Source organism: Lemur catta, chromosome 21 (assembly GCF_020740605.2).
Source record: "Lemur catta isolate mLemCat1 chromosome 21, mLemCat1.pri, whole genome shotgun sequence".
NCBI classification, from domain to species: Eukaryota; Metazoa; Chordata; class Mammalia; order Primates; family Lemuridae; genus Lemur; species Lemur catta.
In genome coordinates this window covers 31,730,233-31,753,312 of record NC_059148.1, presented here as the reverse complement: position 1 = coordinate 31,753,312, position 23,080 = coordinate 31,730,233, and the positions used below count along the sequence as shown (strand labels likewise).

Sequence of the window (23,080 nt, the reverse complement as noted above, 5' to 3'; positions counted from 1 at the left end):
GCTCCAGCCTGCAGTGCTCACCTGGATTTGGGTCTGCACCTGCTGCGTCCCGGCCAGTTTCTGGGCCTGGGAGATGGGCGTGGTGAGAAACTGGGTCTTAAGGGCTGGCTGGGTGGCATAGGTGACCTTCTGCTGCGGGCCCTGGGCAGCGATCTGCTGCGCCGTTATCTGAGGAGAAGGGACGCTGAGGGTTAGAGCAGCAACAACCGCGACCCCGCTCAAAGCCTTTGGTGACCACCTCCCGCCCCTCAGGAGCCCTCGGCGTAGGGCCTGGCACTGCACACAGGCCCCCAGACAGGCAGGCGGCCCACCCACACCCGGCTCTCGCGGGGCCTGCCCCGGCCCTGCCCCCACTGCCCCTCCTCCAGGCCGGGCTGGCCCACGCGGCCACGTGGCCCTTCCTCTCGGCCACCTCCTCAGGGAGGGCCCCTCTGCCTGGCACCAGGCTGGGAGCTCTGTGCCCGGCTGCGGGGCTTCACTGTGACATTCTCCACAGCACTGGTGCAGGTCTGTGCAGTAGGTGACTAACCTCAGTCACAGTTTCTCAAATCTGATTTAACCTGGCAGACACCAAGGAAATATTTAACATGATGGGAGACAAACCCGGGTGCAAGACTTTTGCTGTGAAGTCTAATTCCTAGTTTTCCCTGCCGGGCACCACAGCAACTGCTGTGTCCGCGTCAGAGCCCGCATTCCAGTGCCGGCCTAGAAGGCAGAACCACCAAACCCGCAGCAGGAGGGCTGGCTCACCGCCACGGGGAGCCACAGGAGTCCACGGCTGGACATGACAAACCAGGTGTCACCAGGGGAAGCCCCTGGAGGCGGAGACATCTCACAGCAGCACCTCCCTCGTGCCCCTAAATGCAGCTGGCTCTGAGGGGCCATGGCACCGGCTCAGGGCCCAGACGTCTCAGCAGGGGTGGGGGCTGTCTGCAGGGCCCTCGTCCCTGCAGGCGGCCTGCCCTCTCTCCCCTCCCCTTCAGGCGCAGGCCAGGGTGGCTCCCTGCCAGGCTTCTCACCCGGAGACAAAGGAGGGATCTCAGGCCTTGCCCAGGAGTCCCGCAGCCCCCGTGGGCTGCACCTGCCTGCCTGGGCCCGCGACGCCGCACCCACGTTCACCACAGTCCAAGCAGGCCCCCACCCCGTGCCCACGCGTCCTCACCACGCCCCAGCCCCTCCAGGCCCCGTCCTCAGAGAGCAGCACTGAGTTTTGAAAGGAAGGAGACACCCAACCAAGGCCACACTGCACAGCCCCCCTCAGGGCCGTGCTCGGAAACCCGAGTGCTCCCTGAGGACCAGGCTGGCCCCGCGGAGACCCTGTACCTTCTGCTGCACGGCTGCGGGGCCCTGGGCCACCTGTGGCTGGACGGCCTTCTGCGGCTGGACGGCCTGCTGCTTCAGCTTCAGCAGCTGCTGCACGTGCACCGGCTGGGCCACCACCGTCTGCCCTGCAGGCACCAAGGCGGGCTCAGGCCCAGCCCCCCGGCAGGGAGGGAGCCCTCGGCTCACCAGTCTGTTCAGACTGACTCGCCTCCGTACAGAAAACTATCGACTGCAAAACCGTACGGAGACGGCGCCAGCCCTCAGATACACTTAAAAAGTGTCTGGGTTCAAAAATTACACTTAAATAAAGATACGGAAATTTCAGAATGTTAATGGTTAACTTCAGGACCAAAACGTGTGCTTGGAAACCTCTGAGAGGCTTGACACGCAAACACACGCGCCGTGCATGGAGGGGCCAAGTCGGGACACAGCGAAGACGCCCAGGGAAGGCGCGAGGGGGAGGGCAGGCACCTGCTGCTTTCTGCGGCTGCCCGATGGCCACACTGATCCCCGCGACGCTCATGGGCAGGGTCGTGACCCCCGGCGAGGACACCACGGCCGCCGGCACGGACACGACGGGAGGCTTCGCCAAGGCCACCTGTGCGGGCTGGGGCGCCTGGGCCTGCATCTGCCCTGGCGCCTGCAGCTGAGACGCGGGAACCCGGGTCTGCACGACACAAAGAACAGCAGGGTCCAGAGACACTCGGGGTATTGCGCGTCTGCCCAGACACTTCCCCACGAGAGCTCAGGCCGCGAGAGCACTTACAAAGATCAACAGAGGCACGAGAGCCGTGGCACTGACGAGGACGCCAGGGACTCGCATGCTGCAGGCACAGCAAGGCACAGGCTGGCCCCTCAGAACCCACCACCACAGATGCCCGGGTGGGGTCGGGCAGGAGCTAGGCCTGCGGGTGCTCCGGCGGGAACACTGGAGACACGGCTCTCCCCGGGCGGATCCCGCCCTGCTTCCCGCAGAGGCCCTGGGGGTCCCCTCAGCCTGCACTGGGAGCAGCCCACCGCCCTCACCCCAAAACTACTGCCTAACTCCCGCCTGCAGCCCTGGGGGACGCTGCTGCCTCCTGCTTATCAAGGGCACTGCTGCCAAGCACTTACCTTAAACTACACTTTCAAAAGGGGAAATAGAAATAGGTCTATTTTTATACATACAGCAGCTGAGATACCCTAAGAAAATGAAGGAGGACAGTAAAAACCACCCATACCCCTAGAATGACCCATATGTGAACATTAACACTGGTATTTAGCTCCTGGCCGTTGTTCGTCTCTGGGGCTTGCTGTGAAACAATGTAAAAACGGGGTGAATTACAGATATTTAGTCTTCCCTTTACAATAATCAGCTTCCGAAGCTGCCTAAGGTTCCATTGTTTGCTCCATAACTTATTTAATGAACTTGTTGGTGATGGACACTTAACTGCCTCTAACACTGCTGAACTAAAGCTTGCTCCAGTCCTTCTCCAGGACGTGGTAAGCCGGGCTGCTGAGTCCGACAGTGTGCGGGTCTCTGCAGCTCAGTACCAAAATCCCCTCCAGAAAGGCCCTCGGTTCCTGCTCAGCGAGCCCCTGGCTGCACCCGCCACTCCTAGGCGCTCCCACTCTCCTCTGAAGTTGAGTCTGTGCGAACACAGGTGAAGCCAAGCTTCTTTTTGCGGTTCCTCATCTGCAGGGCCAGCGCTCCCGGGAAGACTCCGTGCTGGAGCTGCCGTCCAGCGGCCGTGGGATGCAGCAGGCACTCGGCCTCTACGTGCCTCCATCTCTTCACTGCAGATGGAGTGAACAGTGAAACCTATCCCTGCCAGGGGCGGCCCATCAGCACCAGGCCAGGTGACACGCTGAGCCGACAGGGCAGTGCCTGGCTTGGGGCAAGCTCTTGTCACCAGCACCTGTGCGTGGCGGCCCCCACACTGGGCTCTGGTCGCCCTGCTGTGGGGTACCTGGCCGCAGGACGCTGACCCTCGCTGACTGTCAGTCTTCCCAGACACCCTGCACCTGCTGTCCTCCCTACTCCAAACTCTCCACATGCGCTCCCTGCCCACAGAGCAGGCTCCTGTGAGCCGCCTGGGGCCTGGCACCCCCCACTGCTGCCTGCCACTGCCCTGCACAGCTCCCCCGGCCCCGCCTCTGCGCCACGGCAGCAGGGGTGCCCGGGACACTGTGCCGACCTCCCCATCCCCCACGTGCTCACTGCCCACTGCTCCAGCATCTGGTCCCTGAGAAGCTTGTGACGCCCTAACCAGCTCTGGGAAGTGCTGCTGTCAAATGTTCCCACGGGAGCAATCGCACCTTCTCCAGGAACTTAAATTCTTAGGAGAAAGATCCCAGCTCACGTTTCCCTCGTTTTATTTTATTTTATTTATTTATTTTTTGGGAGACAGGGTCTCACTCTGTCGCCCAGGCTGGAGTGCAGTGGCACGATCATAGCTCCCTGCAGCCTCCAACCCCGGGGCTCAAGCCATCCTCCTGCCCACAGCTGGGACTACAGGTGCCACCAAACCTGGCTAATTTTTTTCTGTTTTTTGTGGAGATGGGGTCACACTCTGTTGCTGAGTCCGGGCCATTGAACTCCTGGCCTCAGGCGATCCTCCAGCCTCGGCCTCCCAAAGTCCTGGGATTAAAGGCATGAGCCGCCTTGCGGAGTTATCATGCTTCACTCATAAGTCAGCCATGACACCTAACACGCTCCTGCACATGCAGTGACAGTTCAGTTAAAATGCAAAGAGACGCCGCTTTTGGAAAACAAACATGAACTGAGACTTACGAGCCGGGCCACCTGCAGGTTGGCCACGGTGGTGCCTGTGAGCAGGGCTCCGGGCCGCGGGGCCGCGACCGTGGTGAGCTGGGGGCTCGGCTGCTGCGGGGGCTGCGGCGGCTGCACCTGCACCTGTGCTGGCGGCTGCGGGGGCCCCGGCTGGGCCTGCGGCGGCGGGGGCTGCGGGGGCAGCTGCAGTTTCTGCTTCTGCATTTTGATGAGGTGGTCCTACAACCCAAACAAAGCATCCTCTCTTCAACACTGGCTGCATTCCAGTCCTTCAGTTACACACCTTGACTTTAAGTTACTGCCTGTTAAACACCAAAGCAAACGCCTGCTAACGTGCAGTACGCACACCAGCCCCCGGGCCTTTCCAACACTTTCAAGTGTTCATTTACTGAAAATTAGCATTTCATCAGTGAGAACTGGAAACAGCGATTCTGAAAGGCAAGTTTATAGCAAAATTTCTAGGTTTTTATCTCTCGCAGCAAGCCAACTAAAAACTGTAGTACCATCAAACTTATTTATTAGTAGATAAGTTAAATTAAAAACTTACTTAATAAGTCCCATGACTTTAAAAAAAAAGTGAAAACGTCAAAGTATCAAAATACTAGTTCAAAAATATTTTAAAAAATACATTTCTTATCCTTTCATTTTAAGAAAACGTACACTGAGCTGCTTACGACCGTGAGATCTCCTACATGCTGGACATGAAAACAACTCTGAGCGTGACGAGGAAAGGGAGCAGTGAACAGAGGGACAGGTGAGGGACAGCCAAGCCGGACTCCTGGCAGCTCCACGAGACGAGGATTTGCGTGAAGCAACTGGGGTCTCGGGGCGGCCGACTCGGGAGGGTGAGACGGCACCGGGGTTGGGCGGGAGCCGCAGCCTCACCCATCTGCTCGACAGTCTGCCTCTGCCGGGCCCAGGAGCTCCCGAGCACAGGCACTCTCTAACTCCGCACTGGCCGGTGGGATTCCTACAGCGACTGAAATGGGCCAGATGGGGACTGCGCATCGTGGTGGCCACTGAGCCCTCGCAAGGTGGCCGGCGTGATGCAGGAAGTGCGTGTTTAAATGCTGCGTACAGCCCCCGGCAGCCAGCGGCTGCTGTACCAGGCAGCACGGCTCTCACCCAAGGTTCCTCCAGGGGCGGGGGCGGCCGTGAGATGCTGGGGAGGCCCAGCCCCGAGCCACGCAGGGAGGCTCGCCTTCCTTGCAGGGCCGCAGGCACCGGGCCCCACTCGGTTCCCGCGGCTCTGACAGCCCTCGGCGAGTCCTCCTCCTCCCGCACCTGGCGGAGCAGACCCAGCGCAGGACCCCGGCAGCCCCACAGCCAGCTGGAGCGTCCAGTGCCCTGCTTTCACTGCGTATGTTTGGGGGGTCACTTTCTACCACAAGTATTAATGACTTTTCCATTTATGGCAGGGATACAACATTTCCTTTTAGAACAAACATACTGACATAAGTAACAGCAATGCTGGCACACAGACCGGCAAAACCCAGGTGCATCGGAGCTCAAATGGCCAGCCTGCGGGAAGCAACACTGCAGAGGACTGTTCCTGAGGAGACCAAGTTTCCACAGCCTGGTCTCCTGAAACTGCTGAGGAATGAAAACTTTCTCCCAGCGTCTGCCCTGGCGAGAACAGCACCACATGGGCTTTCTAGTCTCTGGAGACGGAACCGCTCCACACTAAGCACAGAAAGCTCAGCAAGAAGATGCGTTTGCAAACAGGAAATTAAGATCTCCAAAGTGCCGTGAACAATCTGTAAGACTCTTCTCAAACGCATGATCAAAGTATTAGTGTGTGGAAAGTTTTATATAAATGAAACAAAACATGCTTCCTCCACAAAAGCAGTGCTCATTTTTGCAAAATACACTTGTAACTGCATCATGCAACAAGGCACCCTCTCACACCCGCCCGTAAGACACACGTCTGTGCTTTCCTGGGAAATGCTCACCGGGGTCAACTTGCCCACAGCTTTGATCTGCGCCGGGGACTGGGCCTGGCCCTGGATCTGTGGGACCTGCACCTGGGAGGGCGGTGGCGGCGGCGGCTGCTGCTGTTGTTGCTGCTGCTGCTGCTGCTGCTGCTGCCTGAGGAGCTGGAAGTGGGCGGGCGTGATGGTTTTCCCCGGAAGCTGAACTCCTGCGGCTGTGGAGAGGTCTGTCCCTCAGGTCTGGACACGTGACACGCGCCCACCCTCCGACCCTCCCTTCTCCTCAGCAGACAAGCTCCGGGCCTGCTCTACCTTGGGACACTTGGGGCACCAAAGACCGTGTCGGAGTCTGCACTGGGGTCAGGCTGGTGGTGGCCACAGCCGAGGCTGTCACAGACGTGACCGCGCGCACACCCTGTGTCGTTGCCATGGATGCCAGTTCGGTGGCTGCCGTGGCTGGGGAGCCGACTGCTCGTGGCTGGGGCTGGCTGTGAACCACCTGAGCAGGCGCCGAGGCTCCAGGCGTCTAGAGAACGAAAACAGAGGGCCTCGTCCACCTGCCCCACGCTGCGCCCGGGCTTCTCGCGCTCAGAGCAGGAAAGCAGAGCAGACCTCACTGCCAAGGTCGAGGGATGAGGCATAGTCCAGCCTGCAGTCTTTGCACAAACCACTGGGCGTGTACCGGCTTCGTGCGTGAATTCAAGTATGTGCCGTGAGCGGCAGAGCACTGCCCTCCCCCTCTGCCCTCCTACCGGGGATCGGGCTGCCCCTGAAGAAATGCCAGGCTCGGAAGGCAGTGCTCCCGCCCTCGTCTGCAAAGGCCGTCCTGCCCCTTACCTCACTCACGCCTTCGGGTCCCAAGGAACATCATGAAATTCTCGACTACTTCCAGGTGTGTTGCTCACCCAAAGCTCGCAGTCCGCAGTCCCGCCCCTCCACCACCACCCCAGTCTAGGCAGAAGCTGTGGCCCCAAATCTTTGCACTTAGGGTCTTGTGGCACCTTAACTTCATCCTGCCTAAAATTCAGAGCCTCCTCACAGCCCCCGCCCCCCACAGTCTGGACAGGGGGTGAGGGCAGCCGCCGGCATGGCGGGCTCAGACCTGGCCCCACACTCCCAAGTCCCACAGCAAGCTGGAAGACAAGCGCCAACACTGACTCCACACCTGCGAAATGTCCTTCCACGTTCACTCACCTCTGCCAGTCCCCTGGGTTCACAGATGCAGTCTATGCTCCTGGACTGTTTAGTTTGCTTTATATCTTTTTCTTTCTTTTTTCTTTTTTCGAGACAGGGTCTCGCTCCATCACCCAGGCTGGAGTGCCCTGGCACGATCACAGCTCACAGGATCCTCAGACTCCTGGGCTCAAGGGATCCTCCTGCCTCGGCCTCTTGTGTAAGTGGGACTACAGGTGTGAACTGCTATGCCCAGCTAATTTTTTTTTTTTAATTTATTTTTTGTAGAGATGGTCTCTGCTACGGTGCTCAGGCTGGTCTCAACCTCCTGGCCTCCAGCGATCCTGCTGTCTTGGTCTTTAGTGCTGGGATTATAGGTGTGAGCCACCACGCCTGGCCTGTTTTTGATCCTCTTACATTTAAATCTAGCATGTTATTCTGTGCTTTCCATTCAACTCAACTACTGTATGTTTCTTTTCATCTCCTTTCTTGTTTTCTTTCAGATTATTTTTTTCTCATCCAATTTTTCCCTAGCAAAGTTCAGAAGTTACATACTCTATTTTTATTCTTTTGGTGGTGCATCTAGAAATTTTATCATGAATACTTATCAAAATGTAAATAATTCACACTCTTCCTGAAGGATAAAGAGATTTAGGACCTGCTGAGCCTTTACTCCTCCCCAACTCATGTTATTATTGTATGTGTTAGTTTTATCTTTTTTAATCCCACAGTGAATTACTGTTGTTTACGAAATCAATTTTAACCTAGTCCACATAGTTATCATTTCCTCTGCTCTACTTCCTCCGGTTTCTCGGACCTTCCAGGTGGGAACACCTTCCAACTGTTCAAAGCGCACCGGTTTGGCCAGGGTGGAGGTTGAAGCAAAAGGACTGCCTGAGCCCAGGAGTGTGAGGGTGCAGTGAGCTACGGTAACAACAGTGCACTCTAGCCTGGGCAACACAGCAAGACTCAAAAATAAAGTACATCAGTCAGTAAAGATCTACCAGTAATTAATTCTCTCAGTTTTTGTTTGAAAATGTCTTTATTTTGCCCTTGCTCTTTCAAATATTTTCAAAAGTTGCAGAACACCAGGGTTGGCAGTTATTTTCTTTCATTACAATGAAGAGAACATTCCATCAGCTCCTGGCTTCACTGCTCCCATTAAGAAGCTCCTGCACCTCCAAGGCAATCTGTCTTTTTTTCCTGGCTGCTTTTAAGATCTCTTTGTCATTGGCATAATGTCTGTGTGGACTCCTTTTTGTCATCCTTGGTTGGGATTAGCTGGGGTTTTTGCATATATAGATCAGTGTCATTAATTAATAAGTTCTGGAAAATTTTTCCATCTTCAAATACCGTCTCTGCCTGATTGTCTGCCTGGCACTCAGTAACCATGTATTAGATCCTCTCACTCTATTTTCCATGGCTCTTATATCTTCTTCCACGTGTCGATCTTGTCACCCCACGCTGCATTCACAGTGACTTCTGATACATCCTCCAGTTCACTGAGTCTCTTTTCAACTGTATGATACTGAGCTCATCCGTAAGGGTACCATACTTTTCATTTGTAAAATTTCTCTATAGTCTTTTTAAATATGGTTTCCTGTTTTTTATAAATATCGTCAACCTTCTATATCTTTAAAACAGAAAATATAATTGTTTTATAATCTATGCCTGGTAATCCCATCATCTGTTGCTTCTGCTGGTTCTTACTCATGGTGCCTTGTTTCCTTGTGTGCTTGGTTATTTTTTATTGTATGCTACTCATTACGCTTGAAAAGTATGTGTGGAAATGCTCAGAAGTCAAAGATGAACGCATAATCCTCCAGAGAGAATCTGTATGTGCTTCTGGTCGGCTACCCGGGAACACGACCATCCAGGTCTACTTCACTTGATTTGAGGGGGTTTCGGGGACACTTTTAAGGCAGCATCAACTCGGGCTGCAAACTGACAGCAGAGCTGACCTGTAGTTTCAACTTCTCAGGGGTCCCCATGTCATTCATCCCTCTGCTCAACACAAAGGCAACTCCCATTTTAACCCCTGAAGGTAGAGGGAAGATGAACTTGACTGCTGGTTCACTCCTGCCCTAAGGGTTTGGGCTTTGGGGATCCTCCCTCAATGTGAATCTTCACCTGGGCAAGGCTTGGGCTTGAACTTGAGTCCTCTTGCACCACAAGCTGAAGTTCATTCTCAAGGCCGACACAGCTTCAATGCATCCTGTTTATGTCTCTGCATTTCTTTTTCCCTTAGATTTTGGCCTCATAATTATTCTTTTGTCAGCTCCTTGAAACTTTTAAGATTTTTTAAATTTTTACCCAGTAATTTTAGTTCCCTTCATTAAGAGAGCAGTGTAAAAATAACTTAACTCATCTTAGCAGCAAAACAGAAGTCCTCTTCTGGACTACTGAAGTAGTTTTCTCCCCGGCCTTTTCTGCTCGAATGGAACCTGCATACACAGTACTGCAGGGACCTTCCTGCAACGGGCCTCCGCTCAAGACCTTGAAGGCTGCCCACTGCCACATGCACATATCCATGTTCTCCAGCCCAACATCCGAACTCCAACACAATCGAGCCTCAGCGTCACACGGCGCCACGCGATAAACACCTGTTAGAGGGAGGAGATACCCTCTCTTCACATATTCTGTGCTGCGTCCAGCAGCCGGCTTGCTGCTCTCCACACACCACCACGTCCCACCTGGCCCTCTGCTCGCACCACTCGCCCTGCCTTCAGGAGAGCCATCTTCGTGGACGACACACGCCCTCCCCTTCTGAAGCCCAATGTTACCTTCTCCAGAAAGCCTCCTCTGACTCTGAAAGCGAAATCACCATCCGCCCACCACAGGGTGTCTGTACCTGACACTCCAGCCACAGAACCGTAAGAGACCCGCGAAAGCTACCACGTCTTTAGTTCGTAGTTCTACGCCCACAGCACCAGGAAGAACATCTTGTCCATTAAGAGCTGCTCAAAAAATCTGTAATGAATGAATTACTTTGTATTTTAAAATATCACAAATCCATGTCTTTTTCAAAATAAACATTCAACACAGTGATTTTGGCTGCCTGCCCTCACAGAAACAGTGGCATTGGTCATACAGAGTGTTCCGACTCCAGGAGCCTCACTAACAGCTTCTGTTATCGATGACTAAGCCTAAAGTGGGTTATTGCAAAGCAGAAAGAAAAACAAATGAAATAATCTTCAGTCACATACTAGAAAAACTGTTTTTACATACGTTTTACTGCTTAGAGAGTTTTGATTTTTTAAGTCCGATGTATTGAGGAATAATCTACACAGAATAAATTTACCTGTTTCAGGTATACAGTCCCATGCCTTTTGGCAAACGCACGTATGACTGAAGAACTAATGCCACAATCCGGACGAGGAACGGCCCATCCTCCTGAACATTCTCAGGCACCGCTTTGTAGTCAACCCTCTCCCCACCTCCACACCTTATTTACCTGCTTTCTGTCCCCATAGTTTTGCTGTTTCATGATATTTAAATGACTCATGCGGTGTATGACGCCTTTTGAAACTTCATTCACTTGGCAGCAAAACGCACCCGAGGTTCCTTCCCGCTGCTGCACGAATCGGGGGATCACATTTCCGTACTGCCGGGTGGTGCTGGGCTGTGCGGACGAACCGGTTTGTTGGTCCATCACCCGCTGAGGACATCTGGGTTGTTCCTTTTTTAGCAATTATGAACAAAGCCACTATATATGCTCATGTTCAGGTTCCTTGTGTAGACATGTTTTCATTTCTCTTGGGCAAGTACGTGGCAGAATTGCTAAGCTGCATGGTAAGTTTATGTTTAATTTATAGAAGATGACAGACCTGGTTTCCAAAGTGACTAAGACCTTGCATTCCCACCAGCAACGTGCCGAGTGCCAGTGCTGTGCATCCTCACCGGCATCTGACACTGTCGGGGTTTTGTGTCTATTTTTCTTAAAGCTATTCTCTGGTACGCAGCATTGTGTGTGAGCAACAGGAGGGCGGGGCCAACCTGCGACCCCGAGACACTGAGAGGGAAGAGGAGGGCGCCAGGCAGAGATGGCGCCAAACAAGCTAGTCTCATATGTCACTGTGGTTTAATCTGCATTTCCCTAGTGACTAACGATGTTGAGCACATTCTCATGTATTTGCTATTCATCAACCTTCTGTCCATGTTTTAAAGTTGTTTCTTACTGAGCTGAAGAATCTTTCCATGTTCTGAGCACCAGTCCTTTATTAGATATGTTTTGAAGATATTTTCTCCCAGCCTGTGCTTTTCATTTTCTTAGTATTTTTCAAGGAGAAGTTCTTAATTTTGATGAAGTCCAATTTATTAATTTTTCTTTCATGATTCACAGGCTTTTGGTATCCTAAGAAATGTTCAGCTAAACCAAGGTAGCAAAGATTTTCTTTTTTTTTTTCTAGAAATGTTTGGGTTTAAGGTTTATGGTTTTTGAGTTTACATGTAGATCTATGATCTCTTTTGAGAGACTTTTTATATACAGTGTAAGTTACGGGTCCAGGTTCCTGGCTGTGCATAGGGCTACCCAACGGTCACAGTCCCGTCGGCTGGAAAGACTGTCCTTTCTGCACGGAATTCCCCCGGCGTCTCTAACAAAGCCAACTGGAAACACCTACACACGTATGCATGTGTGTACGTGGGTCCACTTCTGGACTCTCTGACCAATTCCATTCACCTACATGTCTCTCCTTTTGCCAGTACAACACCGCAACACTGTCTAGATCCCTACAGCAACGTCATCTTCGTAAGAAAGACACTTTTCAAATCCCAAGAGGGACAGCATCCCACTTGCACACGCGCTACTGACTTAGAAGCGTAGTCTTTTCTCACTCAGGGTACATGCTGCTTGTGGGACTGTGACTAACTGGAAAACTGGGATATGCATTTAAACTCATTATTCCAGGGGAGCAGGCGGCCCGATGCCGGAACGCTCAGGGATCCTGGCTCCACCCAGGTGGGCCCATGCCCCCTGCACCCCCACCCGGGTCCAGATAGTCCTGTAAGGCTCGGCCGCTCCCTCTCCCGTGCCTCACCTAGTCCCAGCACACGCCCCAGCAACACGCGTGAAACCAAGTCATGCCTTGTGTGACGCCATGCCCCCCCCCCAGGGCGACCGTCTCCCTCCCTGCTTCCCCATGAGGGCACAGTGACACACACGTGGGGACACCTATGTCAACGGAATTAAAGACGCGTCCTCACATCCCACCTGCTCCCCTCTGGGAATCGTTCTGTGGGGGGGACTGTCAACACACACACATGCACGTGAAACTCACCTTTTCATTCCTTCAAAGTAGAAAACAGAAACCATCCCTTAAACACCTGAAAGTTTCTGAAACTGCCACAATTATTGGCTATTTATTTTACTAAATTCAAACTAGGTTAGCACTCCTCTCACCAATGGAACACTGAAAAGAAATAATACTTTCCCCAGAATACAAGGTCATGGTGTAGGGACAACTCACGGTCAAGGACCCAGGAGCCACCGGCGAAGCCAGACGCTTGTTAATGGACTGGAAGGTGGCGGCCGGCACGCCCGCGATGGTGTTCACGATCACGTTGCCGCTCACGGTGCCTGCAGAGACAGGCCGAGTGAGGCCAGAGGACCAGGGAGAGCCGACTTCCTACTTCAGCACTCCTGTATCCGTCTCACCTGTCGGTATGCTCGTCCCGGTGACTGATGTTTTAATGGTTCCCGCCTATGTAAAAAAGAAAACGCTTGAATTTCATGTCAAGCTCTCCCCTGCGTGACCCTCCGAAGGATTCCCGTTCCACCCAGAATCAAATCCAGCCTCTGACCTCACAGGCCGACTTCAGCACCCTTCACCCCGCGTCCTGCCCACCTCGTCCCTCCTCCCCATCCCTACGCCCGCCCCCACCTCACCCTACACCCCCCTCCCATTCCCGCTCTGCCTGGCCCTACACCCCCCCATGCCCCCTCTGCCTGGCCCTACACCCCCCCACGCCCCCTCTGCCTGGCCCTACACCCCCCCACGCCCCCTCTGCCTGGCCCTACACCCCCCCACGCCCCCTCTGCCTGGCCCTACACCCCCCCACGCCCCCTCTGCCTCACCCTACACCCCCCGCCGCCCCCTCTGCCTGGCCCGACACCGCCCCCCCCGCCGCGCCCCCTCTACCTCGCCCTATGCCCTTGTCCTTCCGCCCTGCCCTACGCCACTCTATTCCTCACCACCTGGCTGCAGCCCCACTGACCTTTCTGGCCCTTGGCCAAGCTCAGGCCTCTGTTCTTGCTGTTTTGTTCTTCTCATGACTGACTCCTTGTGATTCAGGCCTTAGCTCAAATGCCACCTCCTCAGAAAGGCTCTTTCTAACCAACCAGTCACTCACTGTTCTACCTTGATTCCTTCCCGTCAACATTTAAAATGACGTCCCACAGATCTTGCTCTGTGTGACTAACTCCCACCAGGATGCAAACTCGAACGAGCTGGGACCTTGGCCACCTCGCTCGCTGTGACAGTCCTTGCACCAAGCAGGTGTTTGACAAATGTATCTTTGGAATGAATGAAGAACCAAGTTGCCCAAGGACATATACAAAGCCCACTATCGCAGATACAATTTGAAACAAAAAACCCGACAGAGGAACTGGCACTGCGTGAGAAGAGCGTGTTCACAGCGGGACGCCCCTGCAAAGTGAGCGCATCCCTGCTTTCTGCACGCGTGGGTCTGAACAAATGCCCGCAGTGTCTGTCAGCCACGCACACACGCCACACACGGTGCAGGGACGCCCCAAGTGTGACGTCGACAACCTCCACTGAGCACCGAGTGCACCTTTCGGGACGAGGTGGCTTACGTGGCCCGATTGCCTAGTGGCACAAATAGGACCTGCTCTGTAAGTTTGCAGGGAATAAAGGAGGTGAACGCGTCACGGCTGTGTTGTACAAAATCCAGGTAACTCCCAACTTCCCCGTCACCTCCACAGGGAGGAGCTGCCCCGGCCTCCCAAGCCCCGTGCCAGCACTCAGCCCACACCCGCCCTGGGGAGAGAAATGGCAGCATCTGGACGGAACGCTCTTCCTCGCGCCAAAGACCGAGCCTTTTCCTGCCCCCTCACGGCGCGAGGTCTGCGGGCGGGAAGCCAGTGTGGTCTCCAGGGAAAGCACCTGCACCCCGCGCAGGCGCGGCGGGGACGGCACGCGGGGACGGAGGGGCCCCTCACCAGCACTGCGGCGCTGCCCACGGTTGTCACCGCGGGCTGCCCCTTCGCGGGGGCCTGCGCTGGCTGCGGTGGGGCCTGCGGCTGCGGCGGGGGCTGGGGCTGGGGCGGGACGGCGGGCGGTCCTGCCGGCGGCTGGCTGCCGGCTGCCTGTGGCGGTGGCGGCGGCGGCGGCTGCTGCGGAGGGGGTGGGGGCGGCTGCGGGGGCGGGGGCTGCGCCACGGCGGGCTGCTGCGCCTTCTGCTGGTCGGCCAAGGCCTGGAAGGGGCGCGACGAGGGGAGGCCATTGGAGGAGCAGGCTCCACCCGGAGTCAAGGCCACGCGCCCCCCACGCGCACGAGGCCCGGGCACCACACCTTCTTCTCCTTTGCGATTCGCTCTGCACGGAGAGATGCGACCTGAATGGGAGGCAGTGGCTTGTCGTAGTTGATGCCGCTGAAAGAGAACAGCAAAGTTAAACATAAACGCGCATGTTCTAAAGCCGAGAAATGCTCTAGAAGCCCCAAAGCACCGGGTGCCGGGGACAGCTCCGCCCCAGCCCCAAGGGCAAGGGTGTGAAGGCTGGCGGGTTCTCTGTGGTGAGGAGGCCTCAGAAGAGAAAAGGCTGCTCGGATGCCTTCCCCTCACCCCTGCCCTTCTGAGCAAGCACGTTCCTGGAACATGAGGTGCCCGGTGTCTGTGGGGAAGAAAGCTCTTCTGGGCCAGCACCACCCCCCAACCCAGCCACCAGGGCCACCCGCCTGCCACCCGCCACGGCTGACCTCAGCCCTCCAGGAGGCTTCAGCACCGGTCACACGCCCCATGCCCAGGCCCCACTCACTGTCCTCTCAGCCCCGTCCTCTCCCCACCCACTGGGCCCATCCCACCAGCATTTAGACAGGATCGAGTCTCTCCTACCTTAACCCAACACACACAACCCAAACTAAACCCTGACACGCGGCCGCAGCCAAGGGCCCCAGGGTCTACACTCCCAGGGCTGCGTTCTCCCACTTAACTCGTCGGGCTTCACCCCTAACCCCTCCTGTAGAGACCCTCAGCCACCTGACATGCCCTGACAAGTCCCCCGACCACCCCCCACACCACCTGGAGCAGCACGTCCCAGGCACGGGTGCTACTGATCTGTCCTCCCTCCTCCGTGAGCCCACGCGCTGCAGGGAGGCGTGACCTCCACCAGCACCCCGCTGTGCAGAGCCCCCGTTCGGCCCACAGGGCCCGGCCGCACCGCCAGCCTCTGCCCATGCAGGTCTGGCTGCCTCGAACCTCAGCTCTCAGCCGCATCAAGGCCCTTCCTCTCGGGCCGAGCACACCCCTTCCTGGAGAAGCGTCTGTGGACGCCCCCAGAGCACTCAGCCTCTCTGTCACGGCCCGGCCTCACTGTGCTCAGGAAAATCACCACCTGCTGCTTGTCAGGACGACCTCGCGTCCACCTCACGCTGGGTGAGAGGGCAGGACTGTGCCATCCTGCGGCTGCGGAACGCCCAGCACTGTGCTAGCCGGCGGCTGGCCAGCAAGTACTAGTTGAATAAATTCATTCACTCATTCAACTGACAAGTGTGGCTCAAACGCCTGCTCTGTCCCCCAGGTGCCGAGTCCTACGTCCCCAGGGCTCACAGACAACACGTAAAGCTCAGTCTGTCCGAAGACGACTCTGTGTTGTGAAGAGAAACAGAGCAGAGCAGGGGTGCAGTTTTCAGCAGGGTGGTCTCAGACGGGCTCGTGGTGCGCGGGGAGGCCTGGGACTGGGCTGCGGCACAGGCAGGGCCAACGCCAGCGTGTGGGCCCAGGTAGCCACTGGGGCTCTTTGGAGACACGCCAGGAGCCACCGCCCTTGGCCCCAAACTGCACCTGTTGCATCTGAGTGGGTCTCCTCCCCAACATCACAGCAACACTGCAGACCCGCACGCCGGCATGCAGGTTCCTTAATCCGCACCCCACGACATCCACGTTGTCACCTCTACCCACTTCTCTACCCCCTGCCCCCCCCCCGCCCCCATCAATTCCTCTCCGCTTCCTCCTAGGTGGGACCCAGGGCAAGTACACGTGCCCCTAAACCCAATGTATTTCTAAGGTACAGCTAATAAAACATGTGCCCAGGAGAGGCAGGCACGACAGTGGCAGCCCAGGCACATTCGTCGGGTCCCGAATGCCTTCCCCGCCGGAGCACCAGCAGGGACAACCCCGCCAGACAGACATGCGTGGGGGCCGCCCCGCACCCTGCACTGTCTGAGCTGGTGCCTGGAACAGGCCGTGTGCACAACTCACTCAGCTGCCGGATTTACGTGAACACGCAAAAGAAATCATTCCAAACGGTAGAAAACGTGTCAGGAAGACAGAAATACCTTTCTGCCAGCACGGAGGCATGCTTGGGGTTTTTCTGGAAGGGATTCATGCCGAGCCTGCAGCACAGAGAGACAGAACGCAGAAGGCAGCGTTAAAGACGCAGCAGACCCCGCTTCCCGCAGCTCACCGCCGCCGCTGACGCAAAGCAACACGAGGCTCAGGACGCGCACAGGGGCTTGATGGGGGGGCTCCTCTTGCCCGTGGTCATCTTCATCAGGTCGAAGCGGTTCGTGTACAGCTGGGTGTGTGTGGCATTCTCGTCCTGGGCGTAGATCTGGCTCGTGCGGAGAGGACGGTTGTTTTTACTCTGAAACAAAATTGATGCGAGTGCCTCAGAGTGACAGTCACACTCACAGGCGACGTCCCCGGACCCACGGCTCACCGGGTCGGAGCCTAAAGCCAGACGCCCCAGGGCTGAACACAAACGCCCTCTCCAAAGCCCGTCTTTTCAAGACTGATGTACCAGCAGCACCGACCGCGGACTGCTAGCGATACTCCCCCGTGTGCGCCGACTCTTCCTGAACACTATCTCACGTAAGCCTCAAAGGTAGCAAAGAGGGAGAAATTCCCCACTTTTGCTGAGAAACAAAACAGGCGTGCAAAGCGCTGGAGGCCACGGGGCAGGCGGCATGGAGCAGGCTGACAACCTGCACCGGGTGGATCCAACTCCCACTGACACTAACTCAGGCAGTGCTGAGGCCCACGGTCACCACCGTCCTCTGCCCAGTGGGCAGCGAGGCTGACACTCATCCGGACACTCCAAAGGAGCAGCCTCGGGGCCTTCAGCGTGATCGGTGCCTGGCAGTCTCCATAAACCACACAGCTAAACACAGGGCCACTCAACTGTCACCCGCTTGCTCCAGACATCTCAGCAGCCCCCTCCTGTGGAGAGACCCACCCCACCAGGGACGCCGGCTGTGCTGGTGACGAGAGCTCAGGGCCCTCCCTCCCCGCCCAGGCTCTGCTCTCCCTGCTTCTCTAAAGGCTGGTGTCCCCAGACAGGGGCCGGGCAGAGTGCCGGGGGCACAGGTGCGGCTGTGTGTCGTGCGTGTCACCTACTGTTGGAGGAATACGCTGGGTTCCGAGGGCAACGCCAAGGAATGGCAGGACTGGAAAACCACCGTGCACGGTGACACTGGCCTGCTTCCTGAACACGGCACCACACATTCTCCTGTCACAGTGGCACTGAGCAAGGGGACGCCGGGAGAAGGGTGCCAACAAGACCAGGTGTGTCCCAGACAGCTGGCCTGGGCCAGGCCAAGGCAGCAAGGACTGTGCACGGGACGTCACTTCTTGCAGGGTCTGGGTGCACGTGAAGACGCCACGGGGCAGGCCAGAGACGGCCGTGCCACCCACGCACACACCCGCCACTGTCACCACCACGGGCTGCAACAGGGTGCCAGGAATGCGGGGCGCGGCGAGCCACGGCAGGGCCCTAACTCACAGAGCAAATACTCCACGTACAGGAGCAAGAGGCACTCGGGAAAATCCTGGGTTTCAAATTTCTGCTGATTACTAAAATTCAGGTTAATTTTGAATCCCATCACACGCTCCTTCACACAGTTCTCAAAGTCTCCCTGCTTGTTCTGAACAGACCGCCACACCTTGTCAACATTTTTTAGCTTCATAAATCAACTATAAGAAACTATTTTAGCTTTACTTTTTTCTGTATTAAAATAATGTCTATTATTTTATTTTAAGTGTTTCTGAAACATAAAAGATGAAATGCAAGATTCTAAGAAGTCTTACTGGTGAAGGCACCACAAAATGGCGTGAGGAACACTTGCTTTTTCACTTCAAAAGAAAGCAAACAAATGCTTTATTTTGAGACACGTGGGCTTAGAAAAATGAGAACCGAGATGCCTGAGAGAACGGCCATGGAAATAAAGTGGGAGTGGTGTTCATCCTGAGGACAGAGCTGGCTCACAGGGAGGCGATCCAATTTTTACAAATTAGAAACAAAATCACGAATTTAACAGCAGCACTGCAGTCTGCCTCTCCTCGAGCTACCCTCCCGCCCTGCGCAGCAGGTGGGCCTGCGGCTCCCACTCTGAGGACTGCCACAAGGGCAAGGGTGGCATCTGCCCCGGGGGAGGCGCGTCACCCGAAGGGGCGCACGGCATCTCCTGGTGCTGCCTGGCAGAGCACCCGCTGCCCTCAGGTGTGGCCCAGACTCCATCCCGAGGAGACGCAGGTAGCTGAGCGGTGGGGCGGGAGCTGCGAGAAGAAAGCCAGACACAGAAACGGGCAGAGACGACGCGGCTGCAGGGAAGAGCCAGCTGCAGGGGCGCCGGCCGGTGCCGAGCAGCAGCGCTGACCCTTCCGGGGTGGGACCTGGGGCCGCAGCTGGCTGCTTCTCTGCGCCACAGTCAGCCGATGCCCACGGCACTCTCAGCCCTGAAACAGTGTGCGCCGCCAACCCGAACAGCAGGAGGCGCTCACAGGCCTTGCTTCAGCAAGCTGGCGACCAAGACAAAGCAAAAGCTCTTATCTTCTCGTGTTCAACCGGCACTTTCTTCAAAAAAGAAACCCGTGTGACCAAGCTCAGAGGACAAACGATCTTTCAATGGCAGTGGCAGTGCAGATGGTGGGGCCAGAGAAACACCAGGAGTCAGAGCTGCTGTGCACATCGAGCACAACTCCAGCAAGCTCGGGGCGAACGTCTGTCACTGCTCAAGGCACGTGCCAGGAGCGGAACGGACATGTGACCTTGCTGGCCACTCCACAGCCCTGCAGATGCCCTTGCTGCAGACGCACGGGGAGAGCGAGCCCTCCGCCCCGCCAGCGAGGAGCCGGTGCTGCAGCCCTGACTACGCAGGCCCGCCTTCTCCCCGGAAGAGACATGCGAGTGCGCTCACCTTGCCCTCCTCTCTCGGGATGATGACGTTCTCGTAGCGGTTCCGGCACTGTTTGGAAGAGCGGTAGATGCGGCTACAGGAGTTGACAACGTCACTGACGAGGTCCCAGTTAGGGGTGTGAGCAGGCGACACGATCGTGAGGTTCAAGGGCAGCTCCAGCAACTGCTTCACAGCCTGGAGAGCGAGATTTCGGGTCAAACAGGGACCCCCACCGGGCGATCAAGCAACCTGCTTGCATAAGCTGAGGGAGGGAACGATCACACCTGAGTGCTCTCCTACCTGCAGCAGGGCCCAGTCCTCGCTGATGAGCCACTCGGGGCTGTCCTGGCCGGACTCGGCCGCCGGCTTGGCGAACGTCGGCAGAGGCTTGGCAAACTGCGTCTGCTGCTTCAGCAGAATGTTCTTCTTCTGCTCCTTCCCTTCCCTGCGGATCTTCAGCATGCCTGGCGCTGCGCGATCGAACAGGGAGCGCGGGGGCACCACCGCCTCCCCGTGCCGCTGTTTCTTCTTCCTGCCTGCGGCTGCACAGAGAGGCCGCCGTCAGCGACAGCAGAGGGGGAGAAGCCGCCTGAGCAGGCGAGAGACACGCGATGTGGCCGGGCGCGGTGGCTCACGCCGGGAACCCCGGCACTTTGGGAGGCAGGAGTTTGAGGGAACGAGGGCAAAGGCACACGGACGAGGGGGCAAGGAAAGCATCTGCTAAAGACGAACCCATGTTCTTGAGTTTACCACTAATTACAACTAAAAACACCAAGGTTTCCCCACTGGAAACAACACAAGAGCATGGGGGCATCGGTGACGGGCGGGCCCCACGGCAGACGGCAGGACAGCTGGCGGGACCCCCACAGGCCCAGCAGCACCCAGGTCCCCCAACACACGCGGGGACGCGCACCTGAGGGGTCTGTCTTGTGCCGCTTGCGCTCCCTCCGCACGAACACGGGGGGCAGCTTCGCCTCGGGGATGGGGCTGGCCTCGTACGTCAGGCACATGACCGAGTCGATGTAGATGTCGCCGTCGTCCTGGGGGGGCGTGGGCGGGGTCCAGAGCTGCGCCAGAAGGGAAGTCCCGTCAGACCGGCGGCTCCAGGGGAGCAAACTCGCACGCATGGAGCAAGAGGTGGCACTTACCGGCATGACTTCCGTGTGTCCACTGGCATCTTCACAGACATATTCCTGCAGGGAACACGGGCAGGTTTTAACATGGGACAAAGCTTCAGCTTCTTGTTAAAGCCACACATTATTTATCTCCATACTTAAGTCTTCCAAGTAAGTCTGGTCAACATGACTATTTATACGACTTACAAATGTGCTTTAGACCTGGGAGTACGATGGAGGGTAAAGTCAGTATCTCGCTGAAAATCTCTAACAAAGTGTCGATTATTAAGAAAATCATGCTTTTAGACTACGAACTGCGTTCTTTTGATATGAGGAGTAAAAACCCCTCCGGCATTTTCTCACAAACATGCACAGACTTTGAGCAGGCCAGACGTGCTGTGGGCGCAGCCAGGTACCATGCTGTAGGCGTCCTCCCGCGTGTAGGTGAGCAGCTCCGCCTCCTCCGGCCCCAGCCACAGCCGGGCCTCCCTCTCCCGCAGGCTCTCCAGGTTCCGGGACTCCCACTCCCTCACCGCCGCCGTCACCGCGCCCTGGCGGGGAGAGTGGAGGAGCCGTGGGGACGGGAAGAGCAGCCCCCGCCCGACCCCCACACACCGTCTGCTTCGAATCAATAGAAGACATCACGGTAGGAAACAGTCTTCCCAGTCGCCTACACAGGGTTTTCTAAGACTCTTTTCCTATTAGCTTCTATACCGGTGGGTTTGAGGTTGGTTTCTTTAACTTAATGAAGTCACATTTACTTCTAATCAAATTTAACACCGAAAATTCTGAAATCCTTCACATTAAACTAATCAAAAGTTGATTGTCTTACCTCACTATTTTTCTCTTTTTCTTGCTCAAGGGAAGTATGAAATAATTCCAGGTAATTTAAAGCATATTTTTCAATTGGCGTAAGCTGTTTCAAAAACACATTTTTTGAATAGGGTTAATAGCAAGTTGAGTTCCTTATGCCCCACTCATCAACATTTGAATAAAAAAAAGATTATTCTTGGTTTAAGTAAACAAGAAGTATTTCATAGCAGAGTCAAACTTTTACGGAAAGCAACCGCCAAACCTGTTCCATGAAGTCAGCGAGCTCCTCCAGCTGTGACGGCTCTTCATCGCACCTCCAGCCGTCCGCGTCCGGTGACAAAACACCAGTGTTTGATCCAGGCACCGCTTCCTCCACGGACTTCTGGGCATCCTCCTCCAGATACTCGATGCTCTTGAGGGCCTAAGGAGACGCTCTGTTCAGACCACCGTGACGCCCTCTGTCGGTGAAGGGCCCTGCGGAAGAGCCGCCCCCCCGCAGTCTCCAGAGACGCCTCCGCTGGGAGCGCCACTGGGCCCCTGCAGGCATTCCCGGAGGTCCTCCTGGCTGTGTGAGACAGTGAGGCACCGAGAGGATGTAGAACATGACGTGAGGAACCTTCCGGGCCTTCCAAAACTTACTACCAAGTTGGAAGGAAAGCCCCCGGCAGAGCTGAGTGCCAACGCGGCCCAGTGCGCGGTGCCAAAACCCAGGGTGGGACCGACGGGACCCCCAGAGCCCACAGACTCCAAGGACAAGGAAGGGCTGTTGACTCGTCACACGCACCCACCAGCCAGGCTCTGGCCCACGGAGAACAGGACGGAGGCTGCTTTCCGTGGGCTGAGCAGAAGCGGAACAGCCCTGCCGCAGCCAGAAACCAGTCCGCGGAGAAACGCAACACTGACGGCGACAGCCGGTCAGCGACACCACAGTCCAAGAATCACAGATTAAAACAAGGAAGCCACCGTTCACCTGCCCAACAGCACACCTCGACGGTGACAGGGCGATGTGGGCAAAAGACACGCTCACGTCTGAGACGGGGACACAGTTTTTAGTTAGAAGATATAAATTAAAAACTGGTAACACCTGTCTCCAGGGCAATCTACCAAAATCTGCAAAGCTTAAAATATAACCCTAGACGTTATACACAGAAATAATTTCCACATAGATTATGCATCTACCTGTGAAAAGCAAAACAATGAAACATCTAGAAGAGACTAAAGGCGGGTGCGTGGCGACCTTGAGGGGGCGGGGTGAAGAACGACTTCAGCAGAGCACGGGGGTCTCCGGCACAGGGTCAGCACCACGAGCTTCTGCTCCTCAACAGACGGCGTTACCAACGGCGAACCACGGAATGCGAAAGGTATTTCACACGTGCCCAACAAAAACCTTGCATGCAGAATACATAAAGAACTCCTACAAGCCGCTGAGAAAAAGAAGCAGCCCAATTAAAAACAACTTGCAAAAGGACTTGGGCAGGCACTTCTTTTGAAAGTATCCAAGTGCCAGCAAACATAGAAACAGGTACTCAAATTCATTGGCCAACAGCAAAATGAAAATTAAACCCCCAATGAGAGGCCACTACACAGCCTCCCAGACA

The 23,080-nt window shown here is 56.0% G+C and overlaps 1 protein-coding gene across 5 annotated transcripts in view; it reads right to left on the bottom strand.

Annotated features, from left to right (window-relative positions):
* Positions 1 to 23,080, bottom strand: part of EP400 (E1A binding protein p400) — a 98,889-nt gene that overhangs the window by 11,324 nt on the left and 64,485 nt on the right. For all 5 annotated transcript variants that reach the window (XM_045535156.1, XM_045535160.1, XM_045535159.1 and 2 more), the window contains 19 exons: positions 21,745 to 21,903; positions 21,502 to 21,585; positions 21,086 to 21,220; positions 20,703 to 20,747; positions 20,468 to 20,621; positions 19,855 to 20,096; positions 19,576 to 19,749; positions 16,888 to 17,024; positions 16,717 to 16,773; positions 14,734 to 14,812; positions 14,381 to 14,635; positions 12,857 to 12,902; positions 12,669 to 12,778; positions 6,340 to 6,553; positions 6,049 to 6,242; positions 4,097 to 4,315; positions 1,795 to 1,990; positions 1,324 to 1,448; positions 22 to 168 (listed from right to left, as the gene is read on the bottom strand). In XM_045535156.1, the coding sequence (XP_045391112.1) occupies positions 22 to 168; positions 1,324 to 1,448; positions 1,795 to 1,990; positions 4,097 to 4,315; positions 6,049 to 6,242; positions 6,340 to 6,553; positions 12,669 to 12,778; positions 12,857 to 12,902; positions 14,381 to 14,635; positions 14,734 to 14,812; positions 16,717 to 16,773; positions 16,888 to 17,024; positions 19,576 to 19,749; positions 19,855 to 20,096; positions 20,468 to 20,621; positions 20,703 to 20,747; positions 21,086 to 21,220; positions 21,502 to 21,585; positions 21,745 to 21,903 (2,772 nt within the window). The remainder of the gene's footprint in view (positions 1 to 21; positions 169 to 1,323; positions 1,449 to 1,794; positions 1,991 to 4,096; positions 4,316 to 6,048; positions 6,243 to 6,339; positions 6,554 to 12,668; positions 12,779 to 12,856; positions 12,903 to 14,380; positions 14,636 to 14,733; positions 14,813 to 16,716; positions 16,774 to 16,887; positions 17,025 to 19,575; positions 19,750 to 19,854; positions 20,097 to 20,467; positions 20,622 to 20,702; positions 20,748 to 21,085; positions 21,221 to 21,501; positions 21,586 to 21,744; positions 21,904 to 23,080) is intronic.